The following is a 22,303-nucleotide window of genomic DNA, read 5'->3' on the forward strand; positions in this document are numbered from 1 at the left end:
AGTAACCCCTAACACAGTGTGAGCAGAAAACTGTGGATCATAGATTGCATATAAAAGAAAGATGCAGTTTTAGGATTGAAACGTGAAGCTAATGCGTGTGGGAAAAAATGTCCTTGGTTCCCTTGATCTTGTTCTGTGACCTCAATAAATGCTTTGATAAGATAAAGAGCTTAAGAGCTAGTTGCAAATCTTATTTAATACAAAATGATCTGCATTTTAAAAAATTATAATACTCATTCTAGTCAAACAGGAGGATAAACAGAGCATGCAAGCCTACTTACTGTATGACCTGCTAGCCTACTTCCCTTGGTTTCTGACTCCTCACTCTTCACGAATCTTCTTTGATTAGATTAGATTAAACTAGACTACATTAGGCTTTATTTCACCCTTGGCAGAATGTTATCTTGGATAAACAAGGAAACACATTATGTAAGATAATACATAGATAGATAAAACACTCATTTACAATTTCACCTATTTCAATTTATTACTTTATGCAATAATTCATACCTATTTATCTTAAAGTTGGAAACTCTGTGCCTTTTTCCTGAAGGCATAAACTTATAATTAAACCCCAAAGGGGATACTTTTACCCCTGGGTAAAAATTACTTTTCTAAAGACTGATTCTTCTTTTATACATTTTATCTAAGATTTTAAGAGACACGAGATCTGAAATTATGCTGTGTTTGCAAAATAAAGAACCCCAAAACTACCTACATGTCATGTGAAAGGGTAATAATTTTTTGCCTTGCATAATAGCAACAATTTAAGCTTTCATTTTACAAAAGTAATCCACACATTTCTTATGATTTCTGAAGTCTGAGACCTGAAGGCAATCACATATATTATAAGATCCAAATGTAGATGCAGCTATCATGTGAGCAAAATTAAATTTATTATAATACAATCAGAGCAAATCCATCTACCTCACCAGTGTTTTAATTGCTTTGACTTTTCCTACTCATGCATGGGTTCTGCTCATGTTGCAATCTGTCCTCTTTTTAAAGCTGAGGGAATTTCTGACAGTTTTACTGCCTGAACATAGCACACATTCATTTAAAAGGCGACATAATAAAACTAAAAATAGTTTAACCTACTCCTGCTTCGGCGGGTGCGTGCTCCATTTTGCTTGACCTACATGCCTGTTGATGGACTGCCACCATAAACACCCTATATTGATAATAGAACGCAGCACTCTGGGAGCCAAACATTTACTGTTTTTATTGCTTTGTGCTGTATATACCACGCCAAGTCATGCAACACACTTTAAATACGCCACATGGGCAGTTTGTTTTGTTCACCTGCAAATCTGCATTTTCAGTTCATGGCAAAGAAAACATAATGTTACTATTACACTCAAACATCATTTTCTCCTCCAACTGTGCATCATTACACTTTCTATATTTTGTTTCTTTGTTTCTTTCGAATGGAGCAAATTTGAGACTTTGTTATTACCTCCATCTAGTGGTTCAGGTGTCAATTACACCACCAGGTTTTAAATTGCATGTTTAACCGGCTAGAGCATGACTTTTACAACACACACACACACACACACACACACACCGAAAAGTTAACAATAATCTATAATATTAAAGGATGTCTGTAGCCATATTTTGAGGATGACCCTGCGGACCTCTATGAATCATGTAAAGTCACATCAAATATGCAAATAAAGCTACTAAAATACTGCCTCTTAAAAATTGCCATTATTCTACTTACTCACTATCCGTAGCTGGGCTTTGCTCTTTGTTTTCCCAGCTGTGAACTCTACCACGCCATTCATTTCTGGAGAGGTCTGCCTGAGGGTCAGCCTGTGCACTGTGCCCATCTTCTCCAGGCGTACCCGAGAGCTCGGCTGCAAAGGCTCCCCATTCAGAGTCCACACTGGGGATTTGAAGACAGGAGCTGAAACTTCACATTCGAAGCAGGCCTCATCAGGAGCCATGACTTCCACATCTTTAAGCTCTCGGACCATCAATAAAGACTGGGCTGGGTAAGGGCACGAGAAAAAAAGCGGTTAACTGTTTTAACCTACGAATACACATTTTTAAGAAGATGTCTCTGTCTGAACAGAAAAGTTAAAACAAAGGAGGCAAAACATCCATCACTCCAATTTTTCCCCAATTCATCCAATTCAGTGTCACAGAGAGGCTGGAGATCATCCCAGCTGTCATAGGCCAAGGCCTATCTTACTTCACAAGGTAAGAAGTAGACAGTTAACTCTTTGAGGAGGCTGACACCTACTGGTTAAAAACAAAACAATGGAGGGTCTCTCTCTCTCTCTCTCTCTCTCTCTCTCTCTCTCTCTCCATGCTATGGTAATTAAGCCTCAATTAAGAAAACTGTTTTAAAAAATTATTTAATTACAGGATTACAGGGAAGTACACCAAAATAAACTGTGAAGGAAAAACCGAAGAAAAATCAACCAAATATGAACAAGGGCCCACCCGATCCCCTCAGAATCAGCTCATTTATATCCAATAATTTTCACAGGCCCTGAAACTACAGTGAGGAGGTTGGAAAAAAAAATGATTTTTTGACAGTTTTTTTTTTTACAGCGTTTGAGTGCTCTCATAAATTCATAAGTACAGAATACAGCCACACAAAATTTTCAAGACTGAAAAACTGTGATCAGATTTTACAGCCACACAGTCAAAATCGAAAGCTATAATCTTAATTGTTCAAGATTTTATTCTATAACCAACTCTGAACATCAGTATCCAAGGAGATATTATAGGTTCACTACCAAAATCGAGGATAACACAAACATTCAAGAGCACTGAACGTCAGACTACAATATATTCAACAATCTTTTTAACAGTGTTGCTCCTGCATACTAATTAGCAGTTAAGAGGCTGGATGGATGATTTTTTTAAAATTACAAAGTCAATGTCTTACATTAAAGAGCCCGGCTGATATTTTTAACGTCAGATTATGTTGCCAAGAAACGTCCCATGTTTTTGCCTCTTGGATCATCATCATTATTATTACATTGCTTACCTGAAAGTTAAACAAAGCCTACTTTTGAAAAATCTTTCTTTAACTGTTCCCATATTTACAAAGCAGCGCCACAGTAGATTTGCCCTCCCAGGAATAACCTAGGAGGGGTTCTTCTGCTGGCCATGCTCTCATTCTGTTCTCAAACAGGACTCTTTCATGATTTAGGCAAATTTGTAAACCACTACACTATGAAATCAGTGTAGAATCAAATCAGTGTAGATGATTTTAATTTGCCCGTTTGGGGACTTATCTATGAACATTACTTTATATCACCCATGATCAAGTTAAATGAGGTAATTGTGAAATTAAAACAGACTGACTCCTATATAAAAATGTGCCCCGATGTTACACCCCGATGTCACGAAATAAGAAATTACATGTGGTAACTCTGCTTTTCCAGTAGGTGGCACTATCTGGTTATATATGCACACACAGTATTTGCTGTTGCTACTATAAGAGAGGGATTTCATCCTGTTACAGCTCTAATAACAGACTCTGGGTATTTTAATAACAGACTCTGGGGGGAAGGGGTGACAAAAATGTAAGTCCTGACATTTGTCTCTACAACCTATTTTATGGGATAATCAATGGCACAGGAATAAAAACAGACCTAGTAAAGGTGGTACATGCCTATATAACAATATCCTGCTAAAAGAACTAGACCTAACTTTTAGTCAGATGTCATTTTTGTGCACTGATGACGTTAAGCTTCAATGAAAAAGCCTCTTACCCTCCACGGTCAGTTTTGCAGAGCAAGTATAATCTCCAACCTGCACACTGTATGTGCCCTCATCATCTAGCGCCACCTGCTGGATGATCAGCTTGCGATAACATCCTTCGCTGCAGATCTCGAAGCGTTCAGAGGGCAGGATGACATTGCTGCCTTTGTACCAGCGGATGCTACATCTGGGGTTGGACACTGTGCAGTCCAAGATCACACGGCTCTTCTCAAGGGCCGTCTTGTCTTGCAGAGGTTTTACAATACTAACTGGAAGCTCTGAAAGGGAAGGAATGTAGTTTAAATATGGGTCTTATTGAAATCACAACACACTGAGGTAGACATCGTAACCTTACCTCACCTTCCTTTAATGATTAGAAAATACATATTTTATTTATTAAATATATGCACTAGAGACAGGAAATGTGAACCTAAATATTGATTGCATTGAAAAAAATGAAATTTTTGCTCAGTTAATCCAACTAAACAGGATTCTTGAAAACCAACAACAATAAAACCATTAAATAACCCCCCCAAAACTTAAGGATCATCAGGTTGCCCCAGTATGGTTTATCCATTCTAATTAGTTAGTAGGTGCATTATTTGAATACCTTCCACCTCCAAGTAAGCAACAGATTCAATGTGCCTCGCCACAAACTTAATCTCTCCAGAGTCCTCTGCTCGCACGTTGCACATGAGAAGAAAATGTTTTGTCCCTGAAATGAGAAAAATTCTGAAACGTTTATTATAAAAAATTTTTTCAAATTCTCAGGTTTTCTTTCTGGTTAAAGCCTAAAATGTATTTTTGTTTGTTTATTTGTTTTGGTTTTTGCGAACCTTCCTGGCGGATCTTAATGGTGCTGGTGGGCTGTATCCGCTCCCCATTTTTGTACCATTCCCCCGGCACATCCTCCACTGAGATCTCACAAACAAACACGGCGTTTTCATCCTCTTGGATGTCCAGGTCCTCAAGACCCTGGAGAATCACCAGCTCACGCGCTGTAGAATTCAAATTTAAAAAAATGTATATATAAATACATATGTATACATATGTATATATATATATACATATTTAAGATCACAAAAGAGTCCTCATTCACACATCCAGCAGACATAGAACATGTTGCAGGCAGATGGCAGCATTGTGCTGTATTTGTAAAGCTGAAAGCCACGTATAGAATGCAGTTTCAACTCCTTACAAAAACAACATGGCCATAAATACCAGCCACAGCCAGCAGTACTAATAATTTATTATTAATCATTAATTACTTATTAACTTCCCAATCTAATTAGTAATAATAGCCTAATAGCACTATTGGGGCTACAATTATGAACATTTTATTAGAACAATATATTTGTATAGCTAAGTTTCTAATTTTTACTCAGACACAGAAACTTGTAACTAATGTATTTTTTATATGTAACCCTAACCTACAAAGCTGTTTTCTATTTCCTTCATTAAACAAGCTAGCAATAAGCAGGTGCAAAAAAGCTAACAGAACTCTGAACAGAACTCCAACTCTGAAACTAGCAAACTTTTTTGATGACATGTTTTAGCTGTAAGCAGACATTAGAGAACATAAGCTAAAAGCATCAATGAGATTGTGAAGAATCAGAAAGAAACATGGAAGCAGGAGCGCTAACTATAGCCGTTTTGTGGTAAGTACTGCATAAAAAGCACATGCCTATGTCTTCAAGGCTCTAAGCGGTTGTGTCAAGCAAAAAGCTAATTTAACTGTGAAGGGAGAACTGACATTTGATAAAAAATATCTCACTGCTTTTTAAACTACTGTCAAATAGATTGAACAAAGTTACTAATCTTGCTAGTACTGTTAGCCAAAAAGCAACAATATCTCCAAAACTAGACTACTTTATTCCTTGATATAATGGAGCCTTAACCACAACCTGAAACAGCTGGCAGGCAATACAAAATTATATTTAGTAACTTATTAAGTTACTTATTTGTTGTAAGTAACTTATATTGGACCAAACCACATTTGCACATAATGTATCTTATGGTGTTTTCATGACACCATTTCCAATCTCTGACTCTTTGAGTAAGTAATTCATGGCACTTAAATTTTTAGCTTGCTGATATGAAATATGCTCCAGTATGAGGTTGCGCCACTTTTAGTTGTAGTTACAACTTGATCAGAGAAAACTTGAAAGGGTACTCGGGTCTACAGAATCCACATGTAGACATTTTAAGCATTCACTTTGAGGCAATATACTGCTGATGAATTTAATTTTGAATCTGTTGTTTCATTTTGCACTTGCTAGTAAGCTAAGAAAAGTAAATTTCTCAAGGAACGGTGCAAAACATATTTATTCTAATGCTTCAGCGTGGCCTTTAGCCAATAAAATCACCTAAAGAAAATATCCTGAGACTGAGGGAGCTAGTGAGGTTATTGCTAACTGCTAACTAAAGCTTGGCTTGTTTGCCTTGCGAATACTTGGCAATTGATGCTATAATGTCCAGCTATACCAGCATAGATACCAATAATCAGGCACGTGGGCTTTATAAGTGTTGAAGCAACAGGTGATTCTTGTTGAATACACTGGCTACAGCTGTGTAGCATTCAGGTTCCAAGCCATCTAACAGTGTCTGATCATAGTTCAGAAGATGACCTTGGTAGTAATTGTGTAATTTTGAATAAAAATGCCCAACCATTTGATGTGGCACTGTAGTGAGTATATATAAGTCATCATTCTAGTTTTTGTAAGGTCCTTAATGCAAAAAAACACCCCATCTCATAATATCGCTTATTATCCAAACTATATAAATTTAGGACCAGTAACAATTTTTTTTTAAACCTACAACTGCTTTAATACTTGGTTGCCATCAAGTTGGTATCATTTTACATAGTAAACTGTACCGTAGACTTCCACAGTGCAGGATGTAGCTGCATCTCCTGCATCGCAGGTGTACATGCCAGAATCACTGACTTGGCATTTCATGATCTGGAGAAACCGTTTCCTTCCCATGGCATAAATGCGCAAGTCTTTGCTGGTCTTCACCTCAGCCCCATCCTGAAAATGATAAGAAAACAAATGCAGTAAAATTTTACTTTGAACATTCTGCAGAGATCAAGAGTTGGTTTTGGGAAATTACTCATTACTCACAACATTTTAATATCAGTGTTTTCAGGGTGTTTTTTTTCTGTGGTCTTTTGTCAGTATCACAAATGTTGCCAGTAAAGAATAAATAGAAAAACCAAACACTGACCTTCATCCATTTCACATCCACGTTGTGTCTTGACAGCTCACACTCGATGGAGATTACTGCCCCTTCAGGGAACCTCTGGTTCACCAGTTTTCTGAAAATGGTCACTGGGGGCTCTGGTGCAGAAAGAGATTACTTAACAACCAAAATCCTGCTTAAATTTCTTCAAACGCATTGCTGCTCAAAATTAAATTAACCTTTAGGAGTAACTTATATGGACTCGTTGCGATGACATTTTTATCCAATTGTCATCGACAGCATTTCATACCGAGCTCAAAGGGATGATGCATACTGAGTGACTGGTTATGGAGTGGATTATTTTACAGCATGAGGTTAAAATGACACCTGACAGAAAAGACTCAACCGAGCTACTGCTTTTCACTTGGTTGGGCTAGGCCAATTTGTGTTTGTAACACGAGCCCGGATAAAGGCAGTGGTAGCAGTGCAGTCAATCCATTCTGTTACATGCCTCCACTTGTTGGCACATGGCCAGCGTTGAGTGGGCCACTTTAGCTACCAGTTTAAGGTCACAACAAAATGAGTAAAGTTGCAGTTTGCCTGCTGTGGACAGAAGTGCATAATAAGTTGGCCTGGATTACTTACATAATTATTGAGCTTAACAGTTGAGCAATTTGCACTCATTATCGCAAAGCTGCTTCTCTTTGCAATTTCTCAAAAGTACCTACCCTTTACAACAAGCCTTGCAGAGGTCTTCAGATTCTCTATGCAGAACACAAAAGTGCCAGTGTCTTCTACTGAGAGGTTAGAGATAGTAAGGCTGTGGACTTGTCCTTTTGCGCTCATACGGAAGTGATTAGTTGGCTTAAGCTTGAGTCCATTTCTCATCCATGTGCCCGGGACATTGGGATGGGACACCTCTACCTCGAAAGAAGCTGTTTCCCTCTCTGTGGTTTTAATGTCAGTCAGTCCCCTCTTGATTGTGATTTTTCGAGCTACAGAGGCATCAAAGTGGGAAAAGTCATGTTTGAGAGACTGGGAACCTAACACAGGCATTTTCATTTCAGGCATTTAGCGCTGAGCAGACATGGCGTCCTTTTATAGTCGGAGAACAGGCGTGGAGTCTTTTTGGTGCACAGTGGTTAAACAATACAAGCTGGCACGTACACAAGCCATTTGAGCACTGGGCTTTACGCAAAAGCCCAGTGCACTTTGGAAGGGCCAACATTTTTCACTTATTCTAACACAGACACACATTCCCTGTGGAAAAAAAGGAGTGTTTATTTTGGAGACCTGATGACAACAACCTCAATTTTGAAGGCCAGGGTGTAAATTTAGATGCAATAGGAGGAGATCCAAATTCATAGGAGGTGCCAACAGCAGCCTGAAGTACTGACTTTCCCCTTCCCACCCACACTAGTGTTGAAAGAACAGCCTTTAATTCACCCACTGGCCTGTGGCTCATAGGACTACGAAACACAAGAAGCATCTGCAAAGAAAAACAAGCATAAGTACATCTTAATCACCACAACATACCCGTTTTACAGTGTGCCAGGCCATGCTCTCGAGAAAGTTAAATGACGCTTATTCATAGGAATTTTCTATTTTGTTTACAAAATCAAATTATGGGCTGTGAACAGAGGCATCTTTTAATTATCAACCATTTAACCCTTAGAATAGAATTTAGTGTGTCCCGCCCATGTGTAATTATCAGGGCTTTGTTGATCCTGCGTCACAACAGAAAACCCTGGTCCGAAAGTCAGCTTGGGCTGTAAGGATATCACCTGTTGGATTCCATCATATTTCAGTACAAGTGCCAACCTGGTCCCCAGGTCACTCAAATTACTCTTACTCAGTTAATTGAAATTTGCCTTCATATGAAGCAGTGATGGAGGCTGCGCGTGAGATGGGGTTGTCGGCAACAGCGGTAAACAAACAACAACAGGGCATAGTGAGAACACGTGGGCACTTACGTTCCACTGTGAGCTGGGCTTGTGTGCGGTCATGAAGGGTTTCACAGCTGTAGGTGCCCCGGTCAGACATTGACACTTTGTGGAGGGTGAGACTGTGTTTGCGGCCCTTGTGCTTCAGGGTATACTTGGCCCCAGGGTGGATTAGCACCCCTTGCCTCATCCACCGCACCTCTCCCGAATCCACACTCACCTCCACTTCTAGAGTTGCTTCACTGTATTCTTCAGCTACAACTGGTGTCATTTTCTTACTGAACAGCACCTGTTGCTCTTGAAGTGAATGTTAGGAATTAGTATATAACAGCGTGTCAACAGTTTTACTGCATCACTTTTATTCAATTACAGTATGTTTAAGTTATGTATATGGTTTTTGTTAAGTCTACTGTGAGGCCACACCCAAACCAACGGGAATATGTAAACCAGCAAAGGTGCATGGCAAGTTTAAGCACAGAGAATGAGTAAAAAGCTCTGTGGGGCCTTACCCCCTGCAGTACAATACACGCCAAAACCACTGAGCCACTTGTCTCTGTCAGTAACCAGAGGAATTCTGATATGAGAACCTGTGAGGTGCAAGCTGTCAAAGTCACCTTTTCAATAGTTTAAAGTTGTTTGCATGGAATATGTGTCATATATGCTGTTAAAGGTAAACTACTCCACTGAAGCTTGATAGTCACCAAAGAAAAATAAGGAAACCTAATGTTGAATATTCTAACCTCTATGGATCATTCAGACAAATTTGTGAAGTGTCAATCGCAGGGGCCGCAACTCACCTTGAACCTGTAGTTCTGCCTCTGAAATCAACCCCTCTGCATCAGCTGTCACTCTGCCGCTATCTGAAACCATGCAGTTGTTGATGCAGAGCATGTGGCATAGCCCATTGCTGGAAACCACGGTGCGCTCGTTCAGGGCTACTTGCTTGCTGTTTAAGCGCCACGCCAACTTGGTGTCCTCCGGTGAAACCACACACTTAAAAACGGCATCTTCTCCTTCACAGATGATGACATTACGAAGCTCTGCTATGAACTCAATAATACGGGGGGCTGAAAAACATTCATATGAATTGTGAGCTCAAACTTTGCTCACATGTTACAATTGCACATTGGCCAGCATATTGTCTCTCTTAAAGATTTATACGGACTTACTTTCTACAGTAACAGTGGCTGAGGTCCTGTCATCTGTGGATTCACAGACATATTCTCCACTGTCTTCCTCCATTAGTTGGTGGATGGTAAAGCTCCGCTCTCTACCTTGAGCCCTGATTGTGTGCCGACGGCTAGGAGAGATCTCGTTGCCATTTTTTAGCCACTGAACATCTCCTTTTGGCTTGTTGATCTCACATTGTAACGTAAGGCGGGTTCCCTTTAGAGCCTTGATATTCTCCAACTGTCTGATAAATTTAACCTTCATTTCTGTTGGGCAAAGAAATACAGTTTTAGATCATGGCATCTTGTAATCAAATACTTAGAAAGAGAGGTCACATTTTGTTAAGTGACAAATTCCTACCTTTGACTAAAAGACTGAAATACATCTCATCTGTCTTCACGTCACAGACATATTCTCCAGAATCAGACAGCTGCAGAGGATTAATGGTGAGCTTGTGGGTATTACCCACACTGGAGATGTGAATGTTCTCCTCGTTCAATAGTTGGCCATCTTTCAGCCACCGAACATTTGCTCTTTCATGGCTCACAATGGCACACAGTGTGACGCTCTCGTTTTCATAGGCTGTGATGTTGTTTGCTTTTTTATTCAGAAACTTGGCTGGCGGCTCTGAGCAAAAATACATTTACAAAGAAGTTGCTTGAAATTCCAAGTGCAAGCATCATTAAACCTAGTCATATGAAATTCTGACACATCTTTGAACATCATCTTAACTTACCTTGGACCTCTACAATTGTTATCAATTTGTCATCGAGGGCATCGCAAATGTATTCTCCAGAGTCCGAGGGCTGAAGTCCAGAGAGAACAAGCTTCCTCACAACGTCATAGCTGTCAATTTTTACACGAGTATCTGGTTTCAATATCTTGCCGTTCCATAACCACTCAACTGTGGCGTTTGGCCGAGACACTTCACACTCCAAAATAAGATCATCTCCTGCTACTAGTATATGATGCTCTGGGTGGCCTGCATTTCCAATGATCTGCACAGGAGGCTCTGAACAAAAACAAGCACATTATCATTTTGTGTTCAACATAAAGGAAAGACAAGTTGTTAATTATTTATTATCAATATTACCTTTGACAGTGATATAGAAGACCAATTTATCATCCACTGCATCACAGGTATATTCCCCTGAATCTTCAAATGCCGCATTTAGGACCACCAGAGATCGGAAAACACCTTGCTCTTCGATGCAGTATCGCTCATTGTCATCAATAAGCTTGTCATCTTTATACCAGCTGACTGAGGCATTGGCTCTTGAGAGTTCACATACAAGAATAATGTCATCTGATACTAAGAACTGTTTTTCTATTTTTGCATCTGTTTTTCCAAGAATTTTTACAGGTAATTCTGAAAATGAAGAAAACAGAACATTCCATTTATTGGAACAGAATAATTGCCAGACCATCTGCAAAGGAAAAATGTATTCCTTCACTGCTAGCCAATGGACAGTCAAGCTATATACGCTGCACTCGCAAACTATTGGAACAGCCTGGAAACCATTTGCCTTCAAAGTAAAAGTTGTGCCTTCTAAAATGTGTTTGTTAAAGCAATAATGTCCTACTTTTGTCAATGTTTTCCAAGTTTTACTGCTGCTTGGAGTGTAAATGTAAAGTGTTTGCAGACAAATCTCTATCTTTCATGCACACTACAGGCAACTGCAGCAATCTGATAGAAACCAAAACAATCACAAGGTTTTTGGTACTGGGACACACATTTTTCCCTAGCAACTGGAGATCAGCAACTAGTCTCTAGGCCTGTTTACAGACAGTACGTCTGTGTTAAATCTACATCATAGATATGTTGTAAGCACAAACCCTTCTGAAACCTTAGACTATAGCCTTCCTAGAAATATAACCACACATCACCATCAATGCAGCCTGCCACTTCCATGGGCAACATCAGTGGCTCTACATAGATTCACCCCAGAAGCATAATTCAGGCATGAGGCTTAACCTACCTTGCACTATCACACTGAAATCCATTACATCGTCTTTTGCGTCACAGACATATTGCCCAGCATCTTCCACTGTCAGAGAGTGAATGGTCAACTGACGGATGACGCCATCTTCAAGGATTGTGATGTTTCTAGAGTCTTCGACTTCTTCCCCATTCTTCTTCCAAGTGACTTCAGCATTTGATCTTGAAACCTCGCAGTCTAGAACTAGAGTCTCCCCAGCCATTTTCTCTACTCTACTTGCCATCTTCCGAGGACGAATGAAGCGAACAGGAGGCTCTGTGTGTTAAGTGAATCTTAGGTTAGAGTGGATATATGCTGACATAGCAAGAGCCTTCTAATTATTAAGTTTAATTACCTGCTATGTTTACAAAGAACGTCTTGGAGTCATCCGCTGTGTCGCATACATATTCTGCTGAATCTTTGACAGTGGTTTCAGGTATAATAAGTCTTCTGTAGACACCATCCACCTCCAGAATGAGATTGTCGTTCTCCTCCACCTCGAGTCCATCACGATACCAGCGTACCATTGCATTGGGCCGTGAGATCTCACAGCTTAGTACCATCCTCTCAGAGGTCTGCTGACACAGTTCCATTTCTGACTGACTTGGGGATACAATCTTCACTGGAGGTTCTGAAAGTGAACGGTATTACCCAGCTTTTCAATTAAAACAATACTGCATAATATTGTAAAGGCTTCTGTGCAGCAGTTAAAATATTTCTCAGCTCTTTGTAGAGCAACAGACCAGAGATAATTTTACCTTACCTTGGTGGGAGGCCATTTAGATAACAATATTTTAGCCTTAAAAATGTTCTGATGATGCGTGACATTGACTTGTTTGATTTAAATATACCAACCCCCTAATAGGACATTGTGCTCCTTTCTCTTAGAATAGTGACATATCCCCACATGCACAGACAGTATCTATACTGTCAGGTGTTTGTACCTGTGATATTTAGGTGAAAGAATATTGAATCGTCAGCTGTATCACAGACGTATTCTCCAGAATCCTCTACTCCACTAGACAGTATCTTAAGTCGTCGATAAGGCCCTTCTACCTTGAGCTTGATGTTCTCACTCTCTTGAAGCTTTTGACCGTCTTTATACCAGCTGACCACACCACTGGCACGAGACAGTTCACAGCTCAGAATAATTTCGTCGGGGACATGACGGTCAAGGTGGACATCCTCCTTGGGATAGATTATCGTCACAGGAGGTTCTTTGGAGAAAGAGTACAAGTAATTGAAGCCACATCTGTACACGTAGATACAATCAGCAGATGTAGTTTTTGAATTCTGGACTGTTGTATTTGAGTATTTTATTACCTCGTATGTTAACTTTGAAGACTAAAACGTTGTCTCCTACACGGGATGTGTACGTAGCTGTATCGGACAGTTGGGCTGAATGTATAATCAGCTTTCTTTTGGTGCCCTCTGCTTGGATTGTAACATTATTGGTTGGTTGCATTTCAGTTCCATCTTTGTACCATTTGACAACACCATCAGACCTTGATACTTCACATGACAGAACAAGCTGTTCATGTTCCACAACACTCTGGAAAAGGTCCCTCTCTGGGATATCAGCAAACGTTACCGGTGGTGCTGCAGAAAAAACAAAAACAAAAAAAATACTAAAATAAGTTTTTGCATGAATCTAGATCTCATTATTTATGCTCATGCACAACTTTTCACAGCCTAGTCATGCTGATTTTAAGCTTTGCTGTCAAGATAATAACTCCTCACAGACATCAGAAGCATTGGTGGGTGTTAAGCCACATTTGAAGTGATGTAAAAACATATGTGCGGCATTGCACTCATGAAATACTATTTACACAGGTTTGCGGGAAAAAAAGTTCATCAAAATACATGCTGGACACTGAAGACGCTGTCCTAAAATGTAAAGCATGTATACAGAAAGCAGCTAAACGTTTAGACATATAAGAAAATCAGCTATGATGGATACGGTGATGATCAGGTTTTGCTTTGTTAAGTATTAGAGGTCATGAAGGTGTACAAAACAGAACAGTTAAAACATTTGCCAAGAAAACATGGCCAAAAGAGATCATATCACCTTTCACCTCCACACAGAAATCGTTGAACTCTGAATCATCATCAGTTTTACAATTGTACACGCCAGAGCATGAAGATGTGGCCGGTTTCATAACCAGTGTCCTCTTTTTGCTCTTTGAATCAACGTTTAGTTCCGATTCTGGGAAGAGTTTTATTCCATCCTCATTCAAGCAGGTCTGGATTGCAGAATGTGAGATCTCGCACTTTGGTTTTATCAGTCCGCCTGCTTCAAGAGGATCGTTCCTCTCAGCCTCTGGAACAGCTGAGAATCAAACCCATGCTATAGGATCTTCAATTCATTAACAGTAACCAGATAGCAATGGTAAACAGATTTGCGTTTGTTATCCTACACTGTACAACATACTTCAGTTTTTATAGTCAAGGGTGAGGTATGCCAACAGTGATTTTAATTAATTGATATTTGGCTCCAGAATGGTGCAAATGTTGTTTGGCAGACAGTGAAATCACACCATTATTTTAACATATAGCACTACAATGTAGTATGTAATAATAGTGTAGCATGCCTGGTCTCATTCCTAGGGAGTCAGATACTGTTGTTGTGTCAAGACGGGCATCTATCAGGTACCAACAAGTTGTCCTTTGGTGTTGGTGCAGTGACACACTGGGTTTATGGTTCCACCCATAAACAGGTCTTACTTCAAAGTCATAGCATATGGACACTCATAAAGTATGAATTGGCACCATATTTAAACTCACTGGGAAGCATAATTTCTCAGTGGGCATGGCCACTTTTTGAGAAGGGGTTTTATTCCAAACCAAGATCTTTTCCTGAACCTAACCATTAATGTTCAGTGCCTAAACATACAGTCCCAAACAAAAGTTTAAGACCACTTGAAAAATGGCAAAACATTATATTTTGCATGGTTGGATCATAACAAGGTTCCAAGAAATGGGAGTGAGACAAAACATATTTTTGAGCATGCAATTTATTGAAAACAATACTTAAACTGAAACAGGCTGTTTTACAGCTGATCAAAAGTTTAGGACCACAAGCCTTTAAAAGGCCAAATCTGTGCAAAAATGTGGCTTCATTGTCATTTTCTATCAGGTAGTCACACTGTCATGACGTTCTGATGGCAAAGGCAAAAAAATGTTCCCCTTTTGAACGTGGCCGGCTTGTTGAACTGCATATGCAGGGTCTCTCGCAGCACACAATTGCAGCTTAAATGATCTTGAGGGTTATGGAACCAAAATGTCAAGTGGAAAACCCCCAAAATTTCACCAGCACTGAGCCGGAGGATCCAGTTGGCTGTCCATCAAGAAACTGGACAATCCTCGACCCAAATTAAGGCCATTGCTGGTGCCGACTGCAGCCCCATAACCATCAGACACCGAAGGGCTTCAAAAATAAAAAAAAAACGTCTCCTTGACATCATTTTCATTTTCTGGTCAACCTCAGACAAGGCTGAAAATGTCAGAGATGGCCTCGTGTCCGTGAACGCCACAGAACTGACCGTTTGGACTTTGCAAGAGCGCACCAAACATTGGACATTGAAAGGTGGACGAAAGTTTTATTCTTTTTATTCTTTTACTGGGTTTTTTGGAGGTGTGGTCCTAAATTTCTGATCAGCTTTAAAACAGGCTGTTTAGTTTAAGCGTTGTTTTCAATAAATTGCATGCTCCAAAAAATGTTTTGTCTCACTCTCATTTCCTCTTGTTGGTTGATCCAACCATGTAAAACATGATTTTTCTTGCCATTTTTAAGTGATCTTAAACTTTTGATTGAGGCTGTAGTAAAAAGCAATTTAAAATGAAACTAATCAGTAGATCAAAACAACGTAAAACGCAGTCAAAAGACAAACAAGGCATCTGTTTTTTCAAAATTGTATTATATACTGTATTATAATTGATCAAATTGTGTTTTTGGAAACATTAGAGGTGAGGATTATATTATTTTATATTAGTTGCTGAATCTGGCTTCATTTCTGATCAACCTATGTTTCTCAACATTTTCAGCAGTTTCCTGAGCCCTTAGTCTGTGCTGATTTACAAAGACAAAGACATTTATGTCTTGAAAAAGCCTAAATCTAAATTTCTTTTCTTTTTTATATCTCAGTTTTGGTCTCCACCAGCTAAAGAGCCAATCAATTTAGCTCTTTAGCTGTTTTTTCTTTTTCTGCGAAAAGCTGCAAGTGTTGTTTCTGTTACCTGGTTCTGGAAGCAGGGTTGATGAAATTTTAAAAGTGAGTAATTACCTATCTGTGATCAAAATCATAGCAAAAACTCCAAATTTTACATTTTTAATTTGGATAAATATGTTCACCAACATTATAAACAAGACGAAGCACATAATCAAGCATTAACACATCTAACTTATACATTCAAATATTGTTCCCTAAGCTAGTCTATTAGCCAAGTATTAATAGATGGTTAGTAATTCTGACGAAGCTCAAAATACTTAGATCACCTGCAACATCCACCTTGAATTCTATATGGTCATCTGCGGCCTCACAGCTGTACATCCCAGAGTGTCTGACTTCTGCTGACTGAATGACCAGTGCTCTCAGTTTTTCTTTAGCTTGGATTTCATATTCACTCTCTGGAAGTAGCTGTTCTCCATCTTTGTTCCAATAGACTTGGGCAGTTGGCTCTGACACTTCACACTGCAGCTTAATTGGGCAGCCTGCTTCAACAAATTTGTTTCTCACAACCTCTGGAATCGCTGAAAACCTCACAGGAGTAGCTGGGGGGGTATTAAAAGATTTGCAGAGGACTGCTGTTAAGCTGACAGAGCATCATTTAACAAGCAGTGTGAAAATAAGACTTTTTGAGTTTGGTTAATTTAGCACAGCTAGGATTAGACTTGGTTTTTCACAAGGTGTTTTCAACTGCATGAATAAAAAGAAGTGCCTAGTTTAAGGGTAACTATGGTAACTATGGCCATGCTAAAATGCCCCAAACTCACACTTGTAAGCTCTTTAACTGAAAGGGAATGTAAGAAAATCACCTTCGACGTCCACATGGAATGTCACAATGTCATCTGCAAGTTTACAGCTGTAGAGACCAGAGTCAGAGACTTTAGCAGAATGAATCATCAATTTTCTGAAGTTGCCATCTCTTTTCATATCAAGCCCAGTTTTGCAGAATAGTTCCAAATCATCTTTAAACCAGGAAACCTGGGCAACAGGGTCTGAGACCTCACACTGGAGGATAATCGGACAACCAGCTGCAATCAGCTTGTATTTTTCTGACAGTGGGAGTGGCATGATCTGTGACGATCGGCCTAAAAGAGGAGAATAACAAGGGTACTGGGTAAGATGCTTGTGGTAGGCAAAACACAGTCCAGCCAGTCATACCATTTTCCCATGATCATTCAAATCAAAGTATGTTTCAGCTACTCACAACAGAATAAGAACCATAAGACGATAACGAGGATGGAAATAAATCACCTTTTACATCCACTTTAAAAGTCACAGTGTCATCTTTTGTTGAACATTCATAGGTACCAGCATGTGCGCTTCCAGCTGAAGGGATGAGCAGTGTCCTTGTCAGTCCATCTGACTGTACATCCACATTGTTTTGTGGCAGAACTTTTACCCCGTCTTTATACCAGTTGACATGAGCAGAGGGATCATGAGAGAGTTCGCATCTCAGGACAATGGGAGCGCCTTCTTCGACGGACTTGTTCCGGTCATTCTCTTGGAGCTCTGAGAACTTCACAGGTAGGGCTGTAGGTTTTTAAAATTGCAAAAGATTGTCTTAATAAAGTGTCTTTAAATATCAAAACTACACTTTATTCAGTTAGAAATGAGTAGGAACTTAAATTCAACCAAAGCAGCAGACAGCTGACACAGGTCTTTAAGAACAAGGTGCTTTTGACAAAACAACATAAACAAGAACTCAAAGACATCTAGAACGTCTAGAAGAGCAACGATCAATATGAAACCAACAAAAAGTACAGGTTAGACATAAGAGTGTTTATGGCACAAGAAGTGCATATAATTAGTGACATTAAAAAGAATAAAGTAGACTCACAGCTTTCTTTATATATCGGATATGCTTAACCAGAAGCTGCATTATGACGCCACATTTTTAATGAGATGTTTAGTGTGACGATGTCCTATATTCTTTCATTCTACTCTTATTAAAGTGTTAAAAAAGGGGTCATCATGAATAGGTGTGATGGGGAGTAGTTTTTCTTTAAAGTCACATAAAAAATTACTTACATTTGGCCTCTGCTTTTTAACGTGGCATGAGTAGTGTATTAGGAAGGCCGGAAAATGAACAATTTTCTGTTAGGTCACTACAAAAACGTGACTAAATCACCTGCTGTTAACCTGTTAGTGGCAATGCAAGACAATGAAAGCGCTGCAGAGTTTTTTGAGCATCACCTTTTACATCCACAGTGAACTGGATGTCATCATCCTTTGATTCGCAACGGTATACACCCGTGTGAGCCCGCTCGGCTGATGAGACAACTAGACTCCTCAAATTTCCCTCTGACTGGATGTCTACTCCACTCTGAGGTAGGAGCTTTGTTCCATCCTTGTACCAACTGACTTGTCCAGTGGGGTCTGACAGTTCACATTGTAGAGCAATGGGATAGCCTGCTATGACCGTCATTTTCTGGTCAACCTCAGACATTGCTGAAAATGTCAGAGGTGGAGCTACAGGATTGAATGTAAGATAGAACTGGTCAATAAAACATGTACTGTAATGGACCAAAAGAAGCAAAGCAAAGCCCTAAAACTGAAGCTTTCCAATAAAATCAATAAACTACATTAGAAATTTTCAAATTAGTATTTGTAAGGAAAGATTCAGCTAGATACATTTAGTAAACCTGTCTACCAAAAGTTTTATTAATATTAACAGAGTCGGTCTTGTAAGAAAGTTATTGCATTAATTTTTAAAAAACCCAACTGAGGTGGTTCTGCAGTGACAGCAAATGTATGATAAAGTATACTTAATTAGCAAAGGTTTATGCTTACAAATGGTTGAAAGTCATTTTTTGTTTTACACATTCGGTCAGTGCCTACAGTATGAGTATAGAAGATAATTTAGCCTTAAGAAAATTCCTGCCTTTACAGTAGGAAGCTGGAAAGTTGGAATTCTTCCAATGTTCAGTCACCTTACTTAGTCAAGCAAAGAGTGAGTGTACTAATGAAACCCTGGGTCCCTGACAAAGCAATTCAGATTTATTTTGACACAACTGTGAAGACATCTAAGACATTTGGGTCAAAATACCTTTGCCTGCGTCAAGGCTGTGTGCTTCTGTATACTGTCTTGGCAGGGACAAGGATTTCATTAATTGGATATTATGACTTAATGATAGGGTTAATATACTGAATCTTTGGGCATGTTTGGTCAGTTCACATGTCAGTGATGTCCCACAGAGAGCCGCAATGCACCCCTATTAAAACTACAGTTGTTTCCATTAGCCCCAATCAAGAATATATATTTTTCCCAAAGACCTTTTTTAAACTTGCTCTTCTTGAACACTAAAGTACTCTCAAAGAACTTTTTTGTCCATGTTCTCACCTAAGTTGTAATAATACTGTTCTAGTAAGTTAAATTTAAGAACCTCAACAATTAAATCCCTAACAACCCACCATCCTTCTCACATTATACAATGTATTATACAGTGTATTTACTGCATGTCAGAAGCTTGGTAAACATGTAGACATCATTTGTAACACTGTAAGAGAATGCTCTCAACCTTCAAGACTGCTTGGTATTAGAAGTGGACTTGCAAGTTAGCCAGGCTCATTGCTGCAGTCTTTGCTATGTTACTTGTGTCATTCTACTGAATTGTTTTAGTTCGGCCAAGCAAGGGTATTTTCTCTACAAAAGAATGCAGACTGTGTGCTAATGAGTGCTTGGCAAATTAAAGACTTTGCAAAACACTTAACTTCCTCTTGGATAATAAGTCAAAAATCAGATTAAGCCGCACTGTCTTTCTAGGGCAACTTTAGCTAATTGTAGACAGTGTCTAGTTCTTTAATTTTGATTTAAAGATAAAATAGAGCATGGCACAGTGTTGGAAAACTCTCATTCGTTAACTTCAATGGAGTATGCTATAAACTAAGTACTAACTTGGACAGAGCCTTAATGTCCCCTGAGCAGTGTTGTCAAAAATAAGTCTAGGATTAGCATGATTAACGCAACCTGCAGACATGTTAATGTTTTGTTGTGCAACATAGAATATGCAAGAAATTACCCCACTTGTCAATTTTGAGGAAACCATTTGCGAACAAGTGGCTAAATGTGACTGTAGAAGTTGTCACAGCATATTCAAAATAAAAACATCAGACACAGTAGCTTACTGGTGTTAAGACGTCATGTGACCATGGTGTAGTTCTTTGAGATTGTACTTACACTTCAGAAATCATACAGTTGGAATTCATTTGCAGAGATTATCCTGCTGAACAAATGTGTCATGAATTTTTATTTTACTCAGAGCTTATTTTCTGTGACAATCCAAAAGCATTTGGAGAAATCCAATTGACTTTTTAATTAAGGGATCCAGGGCCGTACTTCAAGGCTGGCCTACAAAATCATCCCAGCAGAACTCCCAGAGTGCACCACACAGGTAGCTGTAGTTTCAGTCTCTGTGATTCATGGACTCAGACATCATAGAGTGAAGTCATGAAAGCACATGACAGTGGTTACTAGTTAAATGTAATTTAAATATTTGTATTGTACTTATTGTACTTATACTTATTTTTCTTTTAAATTAACTTAATCCAAGAACTAATTTTGTGCAGATTGCAAATGATTACAGTAAAGTTTTTCAATCAGTTGAGGTTTTGTATTTAACTATATTAAAGTGTCTTGATTTTTTTTTCTATCACAGAAACTGTTAAATCTGTCTACCTTATGGTAATTATATTTTTCCAGAAAACTAAAAAGAAAGCTTGCGTTTTGTGAGTAAATCAAACTTTTTTGTATGCAAATAACCTCCACTAAAATCTAATTGCATAACAGGTGAAAGCATCTTTTGTCACCTTTAACATCCACATGAAACTGCACTGCATCATCTGTTGTCTTGCAGCTGTAAATCCCTGCATGAGACAGTGTCGCAGATCGGAAAGTCAGTGTTCTTATAGAACCATCTGCCAGCATGTCCTGCCCAGCTGCTTCAAGAAGTTTTATTCCGTCCTTGTACCAAGTAACTTCACCATTAGGATCTGATATCTCACACTGCAGCGTTAGGGGTTCACCACCTTCAACAGACTTGTTCCTTTCAGCCTCACAAAGTCTTGTAATTCTCACAGGCGGAGCTGGGGATGTTTGAGGTAACATCAAGAGAAAATTGCATCACTATTACTGACTACAACAGAAATGAAGCTTTAAAAACAAAAGGAAAGAGCAAATCAAATTCTAACATCAAGATTAGTCATGCCAATAAACCTTGAGAGTTAAAATAAGTCATAATAAAAATATGTCCTCATTTATTAGTAATATAACAAGATGTGTCTTTGGTTAGACTTGAGATACCTGGGCATTCAAGTTAGGATTTGAAGCTAATGTATTTACTCTTTGCTCTATTTTGAATGTTCCTCCCAGACCACCAAAGCTCAAATTCAACTACTGAAGTACTTTTAGTGTAAATAAAGTCAAGTGAGTAGTTATAGAGATTGCCAAAATGTAAATGATTGCAAAAAAAAAAGGCAATCTCAATCATTTTTCACAATGTCAACATTGTGCCCGTTCATTTTTTGCTTGGTAATGCTAACCATTTAAATCACCTTCAACAGCCACCTTATTTGCAGTGACACTGTCACTCCAGTAACCATCATGTGTCCCTGAGAGGTAGAGCTCTTCTGATTCTACAGTTGCTCTCTGCTTGATATTGCAAGGATCTGCATAATTGGTCAAATGTCTTTTCCCAGAGTTAAATGTGATGTCTACTTGTTCTTCCGTGGTCTCCAGGGTGCGATAAAACTCTGCGGGGACTGTTGCTTCCTGACTTGGCAGGGACAGCACTTCCGAATCGTTAGAAACTGCTTGTCCTGTATTATCGGGATGATCCAATCTGACATATGCAGACTGCTGCAAGTCGTATGGCTCTTGTTGGAAAGTTTTTACCTCTTTAAGGTTAGAAAAATCCAATGATTGAAGGGATGCTGTTTTAGGGAAGTCACTGAGCCCCTCTGAAAGATCAGCAGATTTCTGTAGGAGTCTGTTGAACTCCTCTGATTGGTCAGTTGCAGTCCATAAAGAGTTATAGGGCCCCTCTGAATAGACAGTTTCGGTTTGTAAACGGTCACAAGGCTTCTCTGA

The 22,303-nt window shown here is 39.1% G+C and overlaps 1 protein-coding gene across 1 annotated transcript in view; it reads right to left on the bottom strand.

Annotated features, from left to right (window-relative positions):
- Positions 1–1,712: 1,712 nt before the first annotated feature.
- LOC134646417 (obscurin-like protein 1) overlaps positions 1,713–22,303 on the bottom strand; it is a 31,405-nt gene continuing 10,814 nt past the window's right edge. Inside the window, exons 7-21 of the mRNA XM_063500307.1 lie at positions 13,316–13,591; positions 12,937–13,209; positions 12,348–12,623; positions 11,993–12,268; positions 11,107–11,382; positions 10,750–11,025; positions 9,641–9,910; positions 8,874–9,140; positions 7,629–7,895; positions 6,946–7,058; positions 6,596–6,749; positions 4,557–4,718; positions 4,331–4,435; positions 3,732–3,998; positions 1,713–1,990 (exon numbers count right to left, since the gene is read on the bottom strand). Coding sequence (XP_063356377.1) covers positions 1,713–1,990; positions 3,732–3,998; positions 4,331–4,435; positions 4,557–4,718; positions 6,596–6,749; positions 6,946–7,058; positions 7,629–7,895; positions 8,874–9,140; positions 9,641–9,910; positions 10,750–11,025; positions 11,107–11,382; positions 11,993–12,268; positions 12,348–12,623; positions 12,937–13,209; positions 13,316–13,591 — 3,536 coding nt within the window. The remainder of the gene's footprint in view (positions 1,991–3,731; positions 3,999–4,330; positions 4,436–4,556; positions 4,719–6,595; positions 6,750–6,945; positions 7,059–7,628; positions 7,896–8,873; positions 9,141–9,640; positions 9,911–10,749; positions 11,026–11,106; positions 11,383–11,992; positions 12,269–12,347; positions 12,624–12,936; positions 13,210–13,315; positions 13,592–22,303) is intronic.

The sequence above is a fragment of the Pelmatolapia mariae genome, linkage group LG16_19 (genome assembly GCF_036321145.2).
Source record: "Pelmatolapia mariae isolate MD_Pm_ZW linkage group LG16_19, Pm_UMD_F_2, whole genome shotgun sequence".
In the NCBI taxonomy this organism is placed as follows: domain Eukaryota; kingdom Metazoa; phylum Chordata; class Actinopteri; order Cichliformes; family Cichlidae; genus Pelmatolapia; species Pelmatolapia mariae.